The 17574-nt window shown below is 43.1% G+C and overlaps 1 protein-coding gene across 1 annotated transcript; it reads left to right on the forward strand.

Annotated features, from left to right (window-relative positions):
- The first annotated feature begins 227 nt into the window (after positions 1-227).
- On the forward strand, positions 228-16764 carry pole (polymerase (DNA directed), epsilon). Its single transcript, XM_014988275.2, has 48 exons — positions 228-471; positions 577-712; positions 795-875; positions 1009-1053; positions 1130-1222; positions 1303-1457; positions 1532-1676; positions 1760-1840; positions 1938-2045; positions 2121-2231; positions 2779-2864; positions 3020-3139; positions 3224-3356; positions 3436-3549; positions 3645-3857; positions 3935-4042; positions 4129-4257; positions 4349-4451; positions 4986-5132; positions 5212-5357; positions 5446-5594; positions 5679-5771; positions 5947-6249; positions 6334-6529; positions 6604-6818; positions 7198-7300; positions 7399-7479; positions 7568-7690; positions 7802-8011; positions 8132-8344; positions 8516-8662; positions 8771-8911; positions 9035-9188; positions 9426-9532; positions 9737-9913; positions 10655-10878; positions 10967-11187; positions 11283-11487; positions 11578-11751; positions 12449-12574; positions 13401-13533; positions 14156-14357; positions 14446-14577; positions 14661-14854; positions 15492-15692; positions 15788-15913; positions 16218-16307; positions 16397-16764. The coding sequence occupies exons 1-48, from the start codon at positions 404-406 to the stop codon at positions 16517-16519; spliced, it is 6885 nt and encodes a 2294-aa protein (XP_014843761.2). The 5' UTR covers positions 228-403; the 3' UTR covers positions 16520-16764.
- The last annotated feature ends 810 nt before the right edge of the window (positions 16765-17574 follow it).

Below are 17574 nucleotides of genomic sequence, written 5' to 3' on the forward strand. Positions count from 1 at the left end.
ATGACCTGATTTGCCATCCTATTTTTATACAGTTGTTCTGCTTTACCAAATTATGATGTCGGAGCACTAATATTAAAGACAGTAAATCTATTTTATTCCATTATATACTACAGCATTTTTGTAATAAATAAACTTTAATCACACCGTCGCATAGAATTTGTTCAACCTGAATCATCTTTCTTTAAATAAAGGATCTTTGTTGTTTCTCCTCCGCTCTCGCGGCAACTGCACTAACGCGCCAAAAGAAGAAAACCTAAATGGTGTCACAGCAGCGGAAGAAAGAAAGCCGACGTTTAAAACTACTGCATATATTTTCCAATGTGACAAACGTTGTTTAAACGTCGGGATTTAGGGTTTAGCTGACTACTTGCGTTGTTTACTGCCAGAGACAAAACGTCATAAGATGGTTTTGCAGAACAGCGGACGATACAAATCGGACAGGGGCCAAAGTGGAGCAAACCAAGAAAACCAGTAAGTTTTCGCTCAAGTTGTCTGCCATAAATATAGGGAATTAAACTAGTGAAGTTAGTGTCCCAAAGAAAACATGACATTAAAGTTGTTACGTGTTTTAATCAGGGATGATGGATCCTCCATGTCGGCGCTCAAGCGGCTGGAGCGCAGCCAGTTCACCGACGACATGGACGCCCGCTTCGGCTTCGACAGGATGAAGGAGCCCGGGGAGAAAACGGGCTGGCTGATCAACATGCACCCTGTGAGTCCACACACTCCCTTAAGTGGAACAGATTTATCTCCATACGAGACACTGAACAGGTGATACTCGTGTGTTTTTATAGACGGAGATCCTGGATGAAGACAAAAGGATCATCAGTGCCGTGGACTATTATTTTATCCAGGAGGACGGGAGCAGATTCAAGGTGTGTGCTCATTAAAAAAAGAACATCATCTGGTAATATTTGGAAAAAGTTTCACACAACTCAGCTTATTTGTATTTTGTCAGGTTGAACAGCTAAGAGTTTTGACTGTTGTATGTTTATTTCTGCACTGCAGGTGGCTCTTCCCTTCAAGCCTTACTTCTACATAGCTACTAAAAAGGTAGGTTTGTCAGTAATCTTGGTGTTTAGTCTCGTAACCCTGCATATTAAGAACACTAAGAGTATCTTGTTTCCAGAACTGTGAGAGAGAGGTCATCTCATATTTGTCCAAGAAGTTCCAAGGAAAAGTGGCGAAACTTGAAATTCTCCCAAAGGAGGACTTGGACCTGGTGAGAGCTTCTCTTTTATCTTTGTAGCATTCAGATAGTAAAAAGAATGAAAATTTAACTTGACGGCTTGCTCTCCCCAGCCGAATCATCTAGTTGGACTGAAGAGAAGTTACATCAAGCTGTCGTTCAACACCGTGGACGATCTAGTCAAAGTCAAGCGTGAGATTTCTCCAGCCGTACGCAAGAACAGAGAGAGGGAGCAGTCCAACGACGCCTACACATCAATGTTGTCAAGGTAACAATAATCCATTATGCAAGTCCCGAGGGCTTCATGTTGATGCCTTGCTGATGGCGTCGTGTGTCTCAAAGTGCTCTGTCAGGAGGCAGCGTGATCTCAGCCGAAGAGGACGGGACGTTGAAGAGTATCGCCGATCAGCTGGACAACATCGTGGACATGAGAGAGTACGATGTCCCTTATCACGTCCGAGTGTCCATCGACCTCAAGATCCATGTGGTGGGGATACGTTTCTTTCATGTCTGTGTCTTAAAGGTTTAGTCACAGTTTACTCTAATTGGTACCGGTTCTGCTTTACTCAGGCTCACTGGTACAACGTCCGATACCGAGGCAGCGCCTTCCCGCCAGAGATTGTGCGACGAGACGATCTGGTGGAGCGCCCGGTGTGTAGATGTTATTTATGTTGGACGATGTTGACAGCCGTATATGCTGCCAGAACATTTTTTCCCTTATGCTCTGCTCGTGTTTTTATGCGTTTAGGACCCAGTTGTTTTGGCTTTCGACATCGAAACCACCAAACTTCCTCTGAAATTCCCAGACGCAGAGACAGATCAGATTATGATGATCTCCTACATGATCGACGGACAGGTTGGTGCAATTCTTCGCTTTGGTTTTTCCTGTTGTTGGTGTTGTTTCTGACAGCTCTAATTTATTTCCTTCAAGGGCTTTCTAATCACGAATAGAGAGATCGTCTCCGAGAACATCGAGGATTTTGAGTTCACTCCCAAGCCAGAATATGACGGGCCTTTCACGGTTTTTAACGAGGATGATGAGGTTGGTGAATTTTAGTTGTAAAAATAAACGTAGTTTTTATTATTATTATTATTATTATTATTATTATTATTATTATTATTATTATTATTATTGTTGTTGTTGTTGTTATTTATGGTTTGGGTTGTGTGTGGTTTTTATTTCTGTCTTATTCATTGTTTTTAGAAGCTGTGTTTTATTTTGGATATTTAAAGTGTCTTTCAGTGTTGAGTGCTCTGTACGAAATCAAGGTTTATTAGTCTTTGAGAGGGTAAACATGCTATTATCCATGACAATAGTTGAAAATGATTTTGTCTTTTTGAAAATGATTTCAAAAAGACAATATTATCGCTTATCGCAATAAGCACTGGGGCAATCTGATGTTGAGATCAAATTGCGCTGTTTGCTGCACTGGGTTTTATTTGGGTGTATCGGAGTTTAGGGGGTTAAATAGAAACGTATGTCACACTTGTCAGATTCCACACACAGCATTGTTTTGGTTTACTAAAGCAAGCATGTATTTTCAGCTGTACAGTAGATGTGTAGTAACTTGTTAAATGACTGGTTGCAGGCTGCTCTCATCCAGAGGTGGTTCGATCACGTTCAAGAAACAAAGCCGAACATCTTTGTCACCTACAACGGAGACTTTTTTGACTGGTGAGCCAGGTTATGTTTACATCGAAACTCCACCAGACTGAAGCGAGGATTTGCATTACGCTTAAATTTTATGGTTAATTTTAAGAAATGAGCAAAACCATCATATAAACGGTTTTTTTTTTATTTGTTTGTTTGTTCTTTTTTTTTCTCTGTAGGCCTTTTGTCGAGACTCGCGCGGCGCTCCATGGACTGAGCATGTACAGGGAAATCGGCTTCCAGAAAGACAACCAGGGAGAGTATAAATCCAGCCAGGCCATCCACATGGACTGCCTCAGGTGGGAACTATCCAGACACTCATAAAATATTAAGGTTGAAGGACGGGTTTGTCATGTTTCCGTTCTGCTTCTTTTCTGCATCAGGTGGGTAAAAAGGGACAGCTACTTGCCTGTAGGAAGTCACAACCTGAAGGCAGCAGCCAAGGCTAAACTGGGCTACGACCCGGTGGAGCTGGACCCAGAGGAGATGTGCCGAATGGCAACTGAGGAACCACAGGTACGGAAACGGATTGGGTTACTTTAATTGCTTTTTAAAAAGGCATTTGGATGTTCTGATTTTTGTATCTCTATATCAGACGTTAGCAACCTACTCTGTGTCAGACGCTGTGGCCACATATTACCTCTACATGAAATATGTTCACCCCTTCATCTTCGCCCTGTGCACCATCATCCCCATGGAGCCTGATGAGGTTTGTCTCCTCGTTTCCTGTTGTGATAATAACAATAATAATAAAGCTTTTATTGAGTATCTGTTTCTTACAAAGCCTGTTTTTCCTGTGAACAGGTGCTACGTAAAGGTTCAGGCACCCTGTGCGAAGCCTTGCTCATGGTGCAGGCGTTCCACGCCAACATCGTCTTCCCCAACAAGCAGGAGCAGATCTTTAACAAGCTGACGGACGACGGCCACGTGCTGGACTCTGAGACTTACGTGGGCGGCCACGTGGAGGCGCTGGAGTCTGGAGTTTTCCGCAGCGACATCCCCTGTCGCTTCAAGATGGTGAGTCTGGGCCCTCTTTTCTCTCTGCAGCGGTTCTTTGTATGAAGACGTGATGGTCCGGTTTGATGTGTCCACAGAACCCGGCTGCCTTTGACTTTCTGCTTCAAAGAGTCGAGAGGACGATGCGTCACGCCGTCGAAGAGGAAGAAAAGATTCCTCTGGAGCAGGTTACCAACTTTAACGAGGTACGTGATTTAATTTTTTTTCTCTAATTTATATTGTATAAATCATCACTTTCCTCTTTATCTCATAAACTGTGATGCCTTTATAGGTTTGTGATGAAATCAAAAAGAAGCTAACTTCCTTGAAGGATGTCCCAAACAGGATCGAATGCCCCCTCATCTACCATCTGGACGTCGGGGCCATGTACCCCAATATCATTCTCACAAACCGTCTGCAGGTAGACACTTAAAAAGCTTTAAAAAGATAGTATTTACTGTAGAAACGGCTGAGATTTAGTGTCTTATGTATATGGGGTTTTTTTCTTCTAGCCATCAGCTATGGTTGATGAGGCCACATGTGCTGCCTGTGACTTTAACAAACCCGGAGCCACCTGCCAGAGGAGGATGGCCTGGCAGTGGAGAGGAGAAATCAGTAAGTCAGCCACATGTTGTCTTGTTACAATCACAAACCTCAATGTACTTTGCTGGCCTTTTATTTAACAGGCCAACACGAAGCTGAACCTTGAAATTCAAAGGTTGATGAAGCATATCTTTGAAAATGAAGTTCAAATAAATCTGTGTACATGCACCTCTAATCAACCTACCTTGGTAAAACGCCTCGTTAAGCTTCCCATTGCTGCGGTTACAGCTGAACATCATTTGTGGTGTTTTATACATCAACAGACTAACTTTTTGACCGTTTTATAGATTTTTAAGACAATACCATTTACGTCTGTTATGGTGGGGAAGTGAAGTCACCATCCTTGACGTATTTTTATTTATTTATTTTTTTAGTTTAAGAATGTTTACCAGGCTCTTGTATTTCCTGATTGTTCTGAAAACAAGAAATTTGCCTTAGGAGTGCTTAAAAAGTGATTTAATTTGACATCATGAAAGCTGTAAGATCCCTTGAATTAAAAAAAAAAAGTTTCATTTACTTATAAAAACAACCTGCATCTCTTGTCAGTGCCTGCAAGCCGCAGTGAGTTTCACCGCATCCAGCAGCAGCTGGAGTCGGAGAAGTTCCCACCTCTGTTCCCCAACGGCCCCCCTCGGGCGTTCCACACTCTGAACCGGGAGGAGCAGGCCAAACACGAGAAGAAACGGCTGGCAGGTAGGGCCTGCTGGGGGCTCGCTTGAAGTAAACTTTGGTTTTAAGAAGCATTAACACCTGATATCTGCTTTCGTATCAGACTATTGTAAGAAGGCCTACAAGAAGACTCATGTCACGCGGCTTGAGGAGCGAGTTACCACCATCTGTCAGAGAGAAAACTCCTTCTACGTCGACACAGTCAGAGCTTTCAGGGATCGCCGTTATGAATTCAAAGGACTTCACAAAGTATGTTCTGTATTTTTAAATAATAAAATAAATCAAGGTTGTTAGTTAGTATTGTTCTACTAAAACTTGTCCTTTTGTTTTGCTACAGGTTTGGAAGAAGAAGCTGTCAACAGCTCAGGACAATGGAGATGCTGCTGAGGTGAAGCGCTGCAAAAACATGGAGATCCTGTACGAGTCTCTGCAGCTGGCCCACAAATGTATCCTTAACTCTTTCTACGGCTACGTCATGAGAAAAGGGTAGGCAAGCAGTGAGACATCCACTTCTGCTGCTGTGATCCGTGATTTTGCAGCTGCAGGCCTGATGCTGTCTCTCTGTCTCAGGGCGCGCTGGTACTCCATGGAGATGGCTGGCATCGTGTGCTTCACCGGAGCTAACATCATAACTCAGGCCAGAGAACTTATCGAACAAATAGGGTGAGTGATTTGTGTAAAACGTATGTATTTTTAATTGACCATGTATATCCTCACTAAAAATATCAATTTTTTTTGGCACTTTTATCCTGTGATATGAGAACTCCATTATGTTGTTTAAAGAATGACTTGGGTTTGTCAGAAAGTAGCTCATTTTCTCATTTTGTGTGCAACCCAGGAGGCCTCTGGAGCTGGACACTGACGGGATCTGGTGTGTCCTCCCCAACACCTTCCCTGAGAACTTTGTGGTAAAAACCAGCAATGATAAAAAGCCCAAAGTGACCATCTCTTACCCGGGGGCCATGCTCAACATCCTGGTGAAGGAGGGATTCACCAACGATCAGTACCACGAGCTGGTCGACCCCACGTCGCTAACCTACAACACCCGGTCAGAGAACAGCATCTTCTTCGAGGTGGACGGGCCGTATCTGGCGATGATTCTGCCCGCCTCCAAAGAGGAAGGGAAGAAGCTGAAGAAGAGGCAAGCTAGGCGTAATTTTTGGGGTCATTTCCTTCCTTGAAATTGAATTTGCTTTGTTAAAGGCTCTCCCCCCTTCTTGCTTAGGTATGCCGTTTTTAACGAGGACGGCTCGTTGGCTGAGCTCAAGGGCTTTGAAGTGAAGAGGAGAGGAGAGCTTCAGCTCATTAAGATTTTTCAGTCCTCTGTGTTTGAGGCGTTCCTCAAAGGCACCACTCTGGACGAGGTCTACGCGTCGGTGGCCAAGGTGGCCGACTACTGGCTGGACGTCCTCTACAGCAAGGTGGACGCATGCAGTCAAGCGTCTCGGATCAGGGTAGATCGGGATCGCGCTGACGTCACCGTTTCCCTCTGCAGGCCGCCAACATGCCGGATGCGGAGCTGTTCGACCTGATCTCGGAGAACCGCTCGATGTCCAAGAAGCTGGAGGAATACGGCGAGCAGAAGTCCACGTCCATCAGCACGGCCAAGAGGCTGGCCGAGTTCCTGGGAGACCAGATGGTGAAGGATGCTGGTCTGAGCTGTCGCTACGTCATCTCCCGGAAACCAGAGGGTTCCCCGGTCACAGAAAGGTGGGGCAGGAACGCAGCCGCTTTGTTCGTGACACCATGCAGAAGTAACATCATCATGAAATACTTCTGTACACCTAAGAGTGTCTGGATACAGTATGAATTTAGTTTATAGTGGCTAGAATATGGAGAAGCACACCTTTATCAGGATTGATTTGTTATAAGTGCCTTGCAAAAGTTTTCATAACCCTTAGTCACACTGTTGTAAGATTTTGAATAATTTGCTCCGTCACAATAATTGAATAATTTTTTCCTCGAACACAAAAAGTGAAAAGCTGTTGTTGTTTTTTTTTTGACTCTATGTGGATGACAGCCTGTTCTCCCATAAGTAAAAGATCTGAGCTCAACTCTATTAGACACCTTCTCCACGTTTCCCCTTCAGGGCCATTCCTCTGGCCATCTTCCAGGCTGAGCCCAGCGTGAAGAAACATTTCCTCCGGAAGTGGCTGAAGATGCCCAGCCTGCATGACTTGGACATCCGCTCTGTGAGTCCCACAATCACTTTTCAGTAAAAGCCTAAACTCCCCCTCAGTTTCCTGAGTTCTGCTCGTTGACATTTAATATCTTATGCACTCATTTCCAGATCCTCGATTGGAGCTATTACATCGAGAGGTTGGGCAGTGCAATCCAAAAAATTATCACCATCCCCGCTGCGCTACAGCAAGTAAGTCATTTTTCCGAAACGAACGACTCATTAAATATGTCTTAAATTTACTCAGAGATCAATTTTAATGGCCTCTGTTAATTACAAGGTGAAGAACCCAGTTCCCAGAGTGAGGCATCCTGACTGGCTCCACAAGAAACTCCTGGAGAAAAACGACATCTACAAGCAGAAGAAAATCAGCGAACTGTTCACCAGTGAGGGCAAGAGACAGGTAGCTTCAGCAAGATGCTTCTGAAACTTTAAACACAAACAGCTTCATCTGCGTAAATATTTTGTGTGCACGTTTTTCCACGACTAATCTTTTCTTCCACCTCTCTCACAGATTGCCCATCAGCCCCTGCAGGCTGGCCAAGCTGCAGACATGGAGGACTTTGGGGCGGCGCCTCGACCCCTGCAGCCCGCCATCCTCATCAGCACCAAGAGGAAGCGGGCTTCTCAAGGAGGGGACAGCCAGGTGGAGTCCCAGGACGTGGAGCTCACGCAGTCCTGGAGGGAAATCCTGGGACCTCCACCTCCAATGGGAAAAACGCGGGTAGGACGCCCAGAATTGATCCTGTTCATTTTAAACTGAACGAACGCCGTTCTTTTTTTTTTTTCTGTGTTCATCTAATCTGCTTCTGCTTTTTGCTTCTTGTTTTATTAACAACCCCAGGAGGAGCGACTGGTGTGGCTGCGCTATCACAAGAAAAAGTGGGAGCTGCAGCTGAGGCAAAGGAAGGAGAAGAAGAAGAGGAGGAAGCTGCTGGACGGAGAACCACAGCCGGTCGGAGGAGGAGTCATCAGAGGTGGCCCCAGCACCGGGCTGGGAAGCTTCCTGCGGCGGACGGCGCGCAGCATCCTGGACATGCCGTGGCAGATTGTGCAGGTGGAGAAAAATCACCTTTTCTTACAGCCTCACATTTGCTCTTGGTCACTTTTGGTGATTTCACGTTGCAAATGAATAAATTTAAAGTTTACAGCTTTATGCCTGTTAATCCGTTGCAAAGAACAGTAATTTCAGTGACATTATTACTAAACGTGAGACGATGTTCGTCAGATTGCAGAGACCAACCACCCTGGTCTGTATAAGCTGTGGGCTGTGATTGGAAACGATCTTCACTGCATGAAGCTCAACATCCCGCGCGTCTTCTACGTCAACCAGAAAGTCCCAAAACAGGACGAAGGAGGAGTCGCGTACAGGAAGGTTCGCGTTATCACATGTTTTAGCTATTTCTCGATGCTGCAACAACAAAAAAAAAAAAAAAAAAGGTTGCAAAGTGAAGGTCGGTTAGAAAATCATCTGCATCTTCAGGTGAACCGCATGCTGCCTCGCTCCAACATTGTGTACTACCTGTATGAGTACTCGGTGCCAGAGGATATGTATCAGAACCACATCAATGAGATCAACGCTGACCTCTCTGCACCGGACATTGAAGGAGTCTACGAAACACAGGTTCCTTGCTCATTAAACTCTCTACACGCTTTAAAGTCTACTTCCTCCTAAACTGCAAATTCATGCTGATTTTTCTGTGAAACCAGAACGTAACACAGATTCTGCTCCTCGTCGTTGTGTCAGGTCCCCCTGCTGTTCCGTGCGCTGGTGCAGCTGGGATGTGTGTGCATGGTAAACAAGCACATTGTGAGGGATCTGGCTGGCAGGGAGACCGACTCCTTCGATCTGGACCATCTGGAGATGAGATCTCTGGCCCAGTTCAGCTACCTGGAACCTGGTAGGTTCTGTTTGAAGATGCCACCAAACGTTAAAGTGGTGTTTGGCGAAGGGGCTGGTGTGAGTTTTTAGATGTTAGTAACCACTGGATCACTAACAGGATTTTGCAGGATATCTTTTTTATTATTATTATTATTCTGCCTGTTTATTTATTTATCTGGCAGATTATATACTCTCGTTTTATTTTTAATCTGATTGCCAGTTTTACTCATCACTGTTGTGTTTGCGTTGCTCTCAGGAAGTGTTCGCCACATGTACCTGTACCATCACAGCCAAGGCCAGAAGGCTCTGTTTGGCCTCTTCATCCCCTCTCAGCGCAAAGCCAGCGTCTTCATCCTGGACACGGTAAGAACAACAGGGTTCTTCTAGTTTTCACACAGACCTGAAAGTTTCTCAAGCAGCCACATCAGCTGCAGGTTGATGATTTTATTTATTTATTTTTTTTTACCTCAGTTATTATTTTTACTTTTACTTCCGCTGCTAACACTCCCAATGCGTCGCTCTTGGTTTAGTGAAGTCTTAGGTTTTGTTGCAAATTTGTGATTCCAGGTCAGAAGCAACCAGATGCCCAACCTGAGTAACGTCTACACCGCCGAGCGCACCGCCCTCCTGGAGAAGACGTCGGAGGAGCTTCTGCCTCCAGAAAAACACACCTTCGAGGTTCGAGCTGAAAATGACATCAAGGCCATCTCCCGAGCTCTGCAGCGCATACTGCTGAACTACAAGGTAAAATGCACTAATAATACATTAATAAAACTGCTTGTTTTAGTAAAATAGGCTCAGTGCTGAAGTCATAATCACTCTAGCCATCTCAAATATAAGAATTTCACAAGTTCAATTTCTGTCTTCAAGTGTTTAAAAAGTCACCCTAAGTTTTGCAAAGAAAGTCTTAACAACACAACTGTTTACGTCTCTTTATTTAATAAGAAAAATCTAAAAAGAAAAACTCGTACCAGAGGTGGTGACTCGAACTTGAGTCACAACAAGAAAAAAGTGTAGACTTGTGCCATACAGATGTGAGACTTGAGTCTTGTTGAAAATCTTTACTTCCGGCTGACATGTAATCTACAGGCTGCAATGTGGACAAAAACAATCACTATTTGTTTCTGTATTTACTGGTTTTTCAAAGTTAAAGTGTAGTTTATAAGATGGTTTCTGTTTCGGTACAAATTTAAAGATCCAATAAAGGAACTTGCTTTCACAAAACACTGTTTTCCTTAAGAGTTGCAGAAATTCATGGATTGATTTGGAACAGTTTCCCAATATTATCTCATGACTTACTTTTGATGAGAAATTGTTTGAGAGACTTTACTTTGGACTTTCACGTGGAAAAGATTACATTTCTATCGAGTACTTCAGCTACTCTGAATCTGTTTTCTTTGCCGGAACATTTTATCCGTCCCAGTCAGAAGCTGAAACGTTTAGCTGTTCATTAGACTTAGAGGTTTCTCTGTGTGGTTTTTCCAGGACGAGCGACGGGGACCCACCCTCATTGCTGTGCAGTCTAACTGGGAGCTGCAGCGGCTGGCAGCAGGGATGCCTGTGCTCGAGGAGTTCCCAGTGGTTCCAGTTCACGTTGTGGACGAGATCAACTACAATGTGCTGGACTGGCAGCGGCACGGAGCCCGACGCATGATCCGCCATTACCTCAACCTGGACAGCTGCCTGTCGCAGGCTTTCGACATGGCCAGGTGTTAATAACTCGAACCGTTTCACCATTTATTTTATATTACTCTTGCACACTTTGTAGATAATGAAATAACGGCTCCTGGTTTTTAGATATTACCACCTTCCTGTGGGGAACCTGCCTCAGGATGTGTCCATCTTCGGCTCAGACTTGTTCCTGGCGAGACACCTGCGGAAACACAACCACCTGCTGTGGCTTTCTCCCACAGCGAGACCAGACCTCGGAGGGAAAGAGGCCGATGACAGTCGTTTGGTCATGGAAAACGATGAGAAGGGCTCAGTGGAGATAAACTCTCAGGGATGTTACTCCACAGGTACACAAACACCCACGCTTTCACAGGAATGGACGGGAACGCTTTCACGCCTTTTATTTCTCCTAGTTTGACGTCTGCTTGCTTCTTTCCACCAGCGTGCGTGGAGCTGGACCTGCAGAGCCTTGCGGTGAACACAATCCTCCAGTCGCAGCACGTCAACGACATGGAGGGCGGAGCCAGTCTGGGCGTCAGCTTTGATGTGATCCAGCAGGCCTCGCTGGAGGACATGATGTCAGGAAACCAGGGCGCCAGCGCTCTCGCTAGCTACGACGAGACGGCGCTCTGCTCCAACACCTTCAGGTGCGTCAACATCTGGGTAGTGGTCCGAGCCAGGGCGGCGAAACTTTTGCGTCGCCTTCCCTCACTGTGGTCTTCGTGTTTCCTGTGCAGGATCTTAAAGAGCATGGTGGTCGGGTGGGTGAGGGAGATCACGCAGTACCACAACGTGTACGCAGACAACCAGGTGATGCACTTCTACCGCTGGCTGCGCTCTCCGAGTTCTCTGCTCTACGACCCGGCGCTGCATCGCACCCTGCACAACATGATGAAGAAGGTGTTTCTCCAGTAAGTCTCACAGCAGTTTTGCCACCTAACGAGACATTAATCTGGTCTTAAATTACAAAAACAAATCCCAGACATTTCTGTCTATTTTACTTAAAATATTATGATCATAAAAATGATAATAATAATAATGATCAAAAACCAGGCTTTACAGTTCAAAGCCTGTATTTGAAATATTTGCTCAACCTCATTTATGTGTACTCTCATGTTGTTTTGGCAACTAATATAGTCCCACATGTTGTCATTCGTATTCTATGTTAATTTAATCCTTGTTGGTTTGGTGCATCGTGCAAATGGCAGAGGTTTCTAGTCTGTCATTGGACAACACGGAGTCGCACCAAGGCAGCTAACAAGCACACACTCATTCATATGAGGGCAATTAAGAGAAACGAATAAAGTTAAAATATATGTTTTTGGAAAACAGGAAGAAACCAACAGGCACCTCCATAAGCCTCCATAATCACTGGAAAATCATCCAAACGTCACACAGAAGAGCCTCGGCAGGGATTTAATTTAATAACTGTCCCTGCCAGCCTGTATTAGTACAACTGCCTGTGAAATACTCCATGAACGTGTAGGCAGGGAATCTAAAGAAGAAACATGTTAAACATAATAGAGATATGCCATCATAAACATGTTATTTGGGTTCTTCTGCCCTTTTCTGTGCTTTTAATCTTCACCCCTGTCTTTCTGCTGTCAGGCTGGTTGCAGAGTTCAAACGTCTGGGGTCGACTGTGGTGTACGGGAACTTCAACAGGATCATCTTGTGCACAAAGAAACGAAGGATAGACGACGCTATCGCCTATGTGGAATATATCACCAACAGGTCAGACGTTCACATTTAATGGGTTTTTACAGTATATTAAAATTTTAGGTGAAAACAGCCTCTTGCAAATGTGTTTCTGTCCACTGAACAGGCTGAAGTCAGTCTGTGTGGATAGCAGCTCATGACTAAAGCCGGGCCGTCATAATGTGTAATTATGGTTTGACTGGAACCTTTTCATTTTAGCTCTGTGCATCTATTATTGTCATTATGTTTGTCCTTTTCAGTCTTTAAGGAGCTGTTTTTGCAGAAATACTCCTGTTTAGCTCCAACTAAACAAGAGCGCTATCTCAGCGGAGTAAACGATTGTTTGATACACTTTTAGATGCATAAATTGGGTTGGATTTGGATAAAATGCAACATCACATTTAGAAACCATTAAGCAGTTTTGTGGTTTAAGGGAAGTTAAAATTTATTTCCGTAAGAATTCAGTTCAGTTTATTTATGTAGCACCAATTCACAACAAATGTCTCAGTAATCAAACAATGCAATCGATCTCTGTTTATTTTTCAAGTTGATTAAAAGTTTTCCTTCTAAGGAAACCCAGCAGATTGCATCAAATCGTTAGCTTGCAGCATTCAGTCCTCAGTGAATACAAGGCTGCAGAGGAAGAGTTGCTTGCTCATTAGCCTTGCAGTAATGCCCTGCACATTGAGCGATGATGGAGAGAAAAACTCTCCTTTATCTGGAAGAAGCCTCTTAATACTCAGTTGTAATATTTTTTCTCAATAACTAAAAGTGCAAAAACTTACTTACAGGTTGGATATTTTTGTTTCTTAATCTCTGTATTTAAGTGATGGAAATCTTGGTCAATCTGCTTCTCTTCTAGCATACATTCGAGAGAAATCTTCCACTCTCTGTCCATCTCCTTCTCACGTTGTTGGGAGTTCCTGTTGTGGATGGACCCGTCTAACTACGGCGGTGTGAAGGGAAAACTGCCTTCCAGCGTCTTGTACGGAGAGGTGAGATGTTCATGTAACTTTGTTTTATTGTAATTCAGACCTCATCACACTTTCAAGAAACCTTTTATGAAGTTAATTTAATTTCTCATCCTATTAACCAGGAAAGGGGGATTAATGAGTTTGATTCTTTTTTTTTCTTTCCGTAGCCATTCCTGTTCGCTACTCAGGAAAGTCTTCCAAGCATCTTAAACATCACCTTAAATGAAAACAATGTAAATTAAACACTAGATGAATATATAAGCCACTCTAAGTATAAAATTCATGGACATATTTGTTTGAAAAGGGCAAACTCATGTCCTTCTTTTGTAGTGTTAAAGACTAAAACGGCAAAAAGAAAAAAAATGGTGAAGGAGCAAGACCCAAAGTTGGCTCTCCAGTATCAATGTTTAGTTGATCTTCATGTGTAGTAAAATAGCCTCATTTTAAAAACTATCCTAGTCTTCTTTCCGTAACAACTTCCACAACGAAGAGCGTTGCTGTCTGGCCATTGATCGAAAGAAGATTTGAGTTTTGAGTTTGGTCACTATTTTTTACAACGGAGAATGTTTTACACTTCATGAGCTTTAAGGTCATGATCTTTGACATGGTTAACAATGATGTGTTGTTTTTTATTTATTTTTAGGAAGGAGCCAAACAGAAGAAAAGAAAACAAGGAGAGGAAGATGAAGAGGGCAGTGAAGATGAAGATGAGGATGATGCTGAGGAAGATGATGGCGATGCAGAGACCGACGAGGTTGAAGAGCTGATTGAGAGCAACTGGAATGTCATGCATTATCTCCCCCAAACAGCCTCCTGTCAGAAATACTTCCTCATGATTGTGTCCGGTAAAACGAAAACAAACATCTGCGCATATAAGCGTGTTCCCTCTTGAACTTTTAATCTATTTTAGCAATTCTCCCTTTCCCACCCCAGCCTACATAGCTGCAGTTTACCACAGCATGAAAGAGGAGCTGAGACGTAATGCTCCTGGAGCAACGCCAGTCAAGCGGCGCGCAGGCAGCCAGGCTTCCCAGCAGCCAGTCGGGGACTTGAGTGCGCTTCCTGGTAAGAGTCCGTTCAGGAGGCAGCTTCAGTTACTAAAGACTCGATTAATTAATTCTCAAGATGCCTCATTTCCTTTCCTTCAGGAATGATCTCCTTCTCTCAGGAGTATGTGGCCAGCGAGCTGACGCAGAACATTTTCACCATCACCCAGAAGATCCAGAAAAAGGTGACCGGGACCAGGAGTGTAACCCAGAGCTCAGAGATGTTTCCTGTCCTGCCCGGCTCCCATCTGCCGCTCAACAATCCGGCGCTGGAGTTCGTCAAATACGTCTGTCAGGTGGGCTGAGTACCACGATGTCACTTAGTAGGATTTTTTATTGTCCCATTTTATTTTTCATGGTCTAAGACATAAGAATTGTGCACTTCTTAAAAATGAGAAGATTTTTTTACATGTTATTTTATTTACATAGTTTGCTTTTATCTTTGTGTGCCCAACTAAAACTCTTATTTTAGTGTTTTAGTGTTCTGTGGAGATTTTCCAAAGAAAATGTTAAATAAAACTAAAGTCAGTTTCGCATGGTATTTTATTCTGAAGACCAGTTTTTAATTTTTGCTGTAATTCCTGCAAACTCTCACTTTTTTTTAAAAATAAACAAGATAAGTGTCAATGATTACAATCTGATTATCAGGTCCAGATTTTATATTGTGTTTCAATTATTAAAATGACCTGATTGAGTTTAGATGCCAGAAAAGCAGTAGAATACCCTTTTGAAATACTTCCCTGCCCATATCATACTAAAATATCCAGAATGATTTGAAAACTAACAACAAAAAAACTTGAAAAATCAAGGCTGAAAACAGAAATTTTCAAACAGAAAATCTGAGGGAGCTTTGCTCTCATTCATTACTGAATAATTAGAAATACAACCGATGACCCATTTATTGACCTTCTTCTCTGCCTTTTACATCTTCAGGTCCTTTCGCTTGATGCCAACATCGTGAATCAGGTGAACAAACTGAAGCGAGACCTCCTGCGTCTCGTGGATGTCGGAGAGTTTTCGGAGGAGGCCCAGTTTCGTGACCCTTGCAACTCCTACATACTGCCAGAAGTCATCTGTCACCACTGCAACTTCTGTCGGGATCTCGACCTCTGCAAGGACCCGACTGTGGCACAGGTGCGTAGTGCCTGTCACACTGGTAAATTACAGATTTGTAACAACATTTGCAGCTGGGGAGGCTAATATCTGGAAGAACTTTGTTCTGGTCTTAGGATGGGTCGGTCTTACCTCAATGGTTCTGCTCAAATTGCCAAATGCAATATGAAACTGAGTCTATTGAGACGGCCCTGGTGGATGCTCTGCAGAAGAAACTTATGAGCTACACTCTGCAGGATCTGGTGAGTAAAACCAGCCTCAGCTCAACTCCGACTAGACCTTTTTTTTTTGTATAAAACTATTTTTTATGTTGTATAAGGAGCCCCATTAGTAGCTGTTTTTCTTGTTTTTTATGATTATATTCTTGGTAATATAAATATAATTCCTTAATAATCAATTTGATAAAGGTTATCCTGGGCACAGATACAATATCTGTCTGTCTAATCAAAGTACTCATGCTCCCCAAACTGTTGAGCCAGTAAAGCGTCTGCGTGTTTGACTCATTTCTCACTTGAATCGTTTTGACAACATAAATGTGATTTTTAGGTCTGCACCAAATGCAAAGGGGTGAAAGAAGCCAACATGCCCCTTTACTGCGCGTGTGCCGGAAACTTTGACCTCACCTTCTCAGCCAAGGTTTCCGATCTCAGACACGTTTAACAATTTGAATCAGTTCTGAATTGTACAATGAGTCCTATTGACGCTGACCTTTTTTCCTTTTAAAGAGCTTCTCCGAGCAGACGGCAGTGTTTCGAAACATAGCCTCCCACTACAACATGAGATTCCTGGAGGAGACCATCGACTGGCTGCTTGAGATGAGCCCTCAGATCAGCCAGAGCAGGCACTGAAACGGGACGCAGAGTGACGATTCCTTCCTCAGTTTAACACTGAGAGCTGAAACCAATGCAGCTCAGCAGCTGTCAAATCAGGTTTTGTGATTATTGATCCCATAATCAATAATCATAAGGACTATTTGCTAGCAAGGAGAAGCAGGTGGAGTGTAAATAGGGTTAAATTCTTGTCTATTTTCCAGTTGAATTTATATATTTGTATGAATCTCAGATTGTCAGAAAATAAATAATGCTTGAATGTTTGAATTGTCTGTAGTCTTTCTCTGCTTTTTACTTGAGTTCCAAGAATGAAGAGCTTGCAATCTTTCCAAGCACCCTCTGCTGAGTTAACTTTTGTATTTTCACTTCTGCTATTCCTTTTTGCTTTATGCTTATTTTAAGACTTCTACACTCTAACCACTCAAAACCAAAAATTAAATTGTGTGTGTGGATTTAAACACGCACCAGCACTTTCAAATTCTCCGTTAATATTTCTTTGTTGGTCTTTTAACAGATTTACTTAAAAAAGTAACATCGTATCAGAACCAAAATATAGCGAGAGATTAGTGTTTTAAATTGTAACTTTTTAAAGGATCGTCATGTCTGCTTTTGGTTCATCCACATCAAACTTTGAGTGTGTATGTTTGGGAGAAAAACAAAAACTAAAAGTGGAATTTGTGTTTGTTTTTATCAGGAGTTACTCCGTGAAATAAAATGAACACAGACTTCTGAGGAAATGTTTAATAGAGCTAAAACAATACAGAGGTGTGTGAAAAGAACGTTGAACACAACAACGTGCCTCGGCTTCTACGTTTTTTGTGCCTCAGAACAGGGATGCTGTGAAATTGTGTTCTACCCAAAATCAATCAGATAATTGATCTCAAAAGTTTTGTGGTTTAAAACCAAAACTACAGGCATGTTTGAACTGAAAGAATCTTGTCCAGTAAGCAGGATAGTTTATCTGGGACCACAAAAAATAACCAATAAAACTACTGAAGTAAAACAATATTTTCATTTTAGAAATTTACCCCCTTGAAACGATTGTCTCCGCTTAAACTCATTTACGTCTGTAT

The sequence above is a fragment of the Poecilia mexicana genome, unplaced genomic scaffold (assembly GCF_051168715.1).
Source record: "Poecilia mexicana isolate PSO_F unplaced genomic scaffold, ASM5116871v1 scaffold_9, whole genome shotgun sequence".
In the NCBI taxonomy this organism is placed as follows: Eukaryota; Metazoa; Chordata; class Actinopteri; order Cyprinodontiformes; family Poeciliidae; genus Poecilia; species Poecilia mexicana.

Bases quoted from the DNA above. Each gene is read 5' to 3' on its own strand.
- pole (XM_014988275.2), top strand. From the start codon at position 404: ATGGTTTTGCAGAACAGCGGACGATACAAATCGGACAGGGGCCAAAGT. The intron at 2,232-2,778 runs GTTGGTGAATTT...GACTGGTTGCAG, and splicing joins TTTTTAACGAGGATGATGAG to GCTGCTCTCATCCAGAGGTG. The intron at 7,480-7,567 runs GTAAGTCATTTT...GTTAATTACAAG, and splicing joins TCCCCGCTGCGCTACAGCAA to GTGAAGAACCCAGTTCCCAG.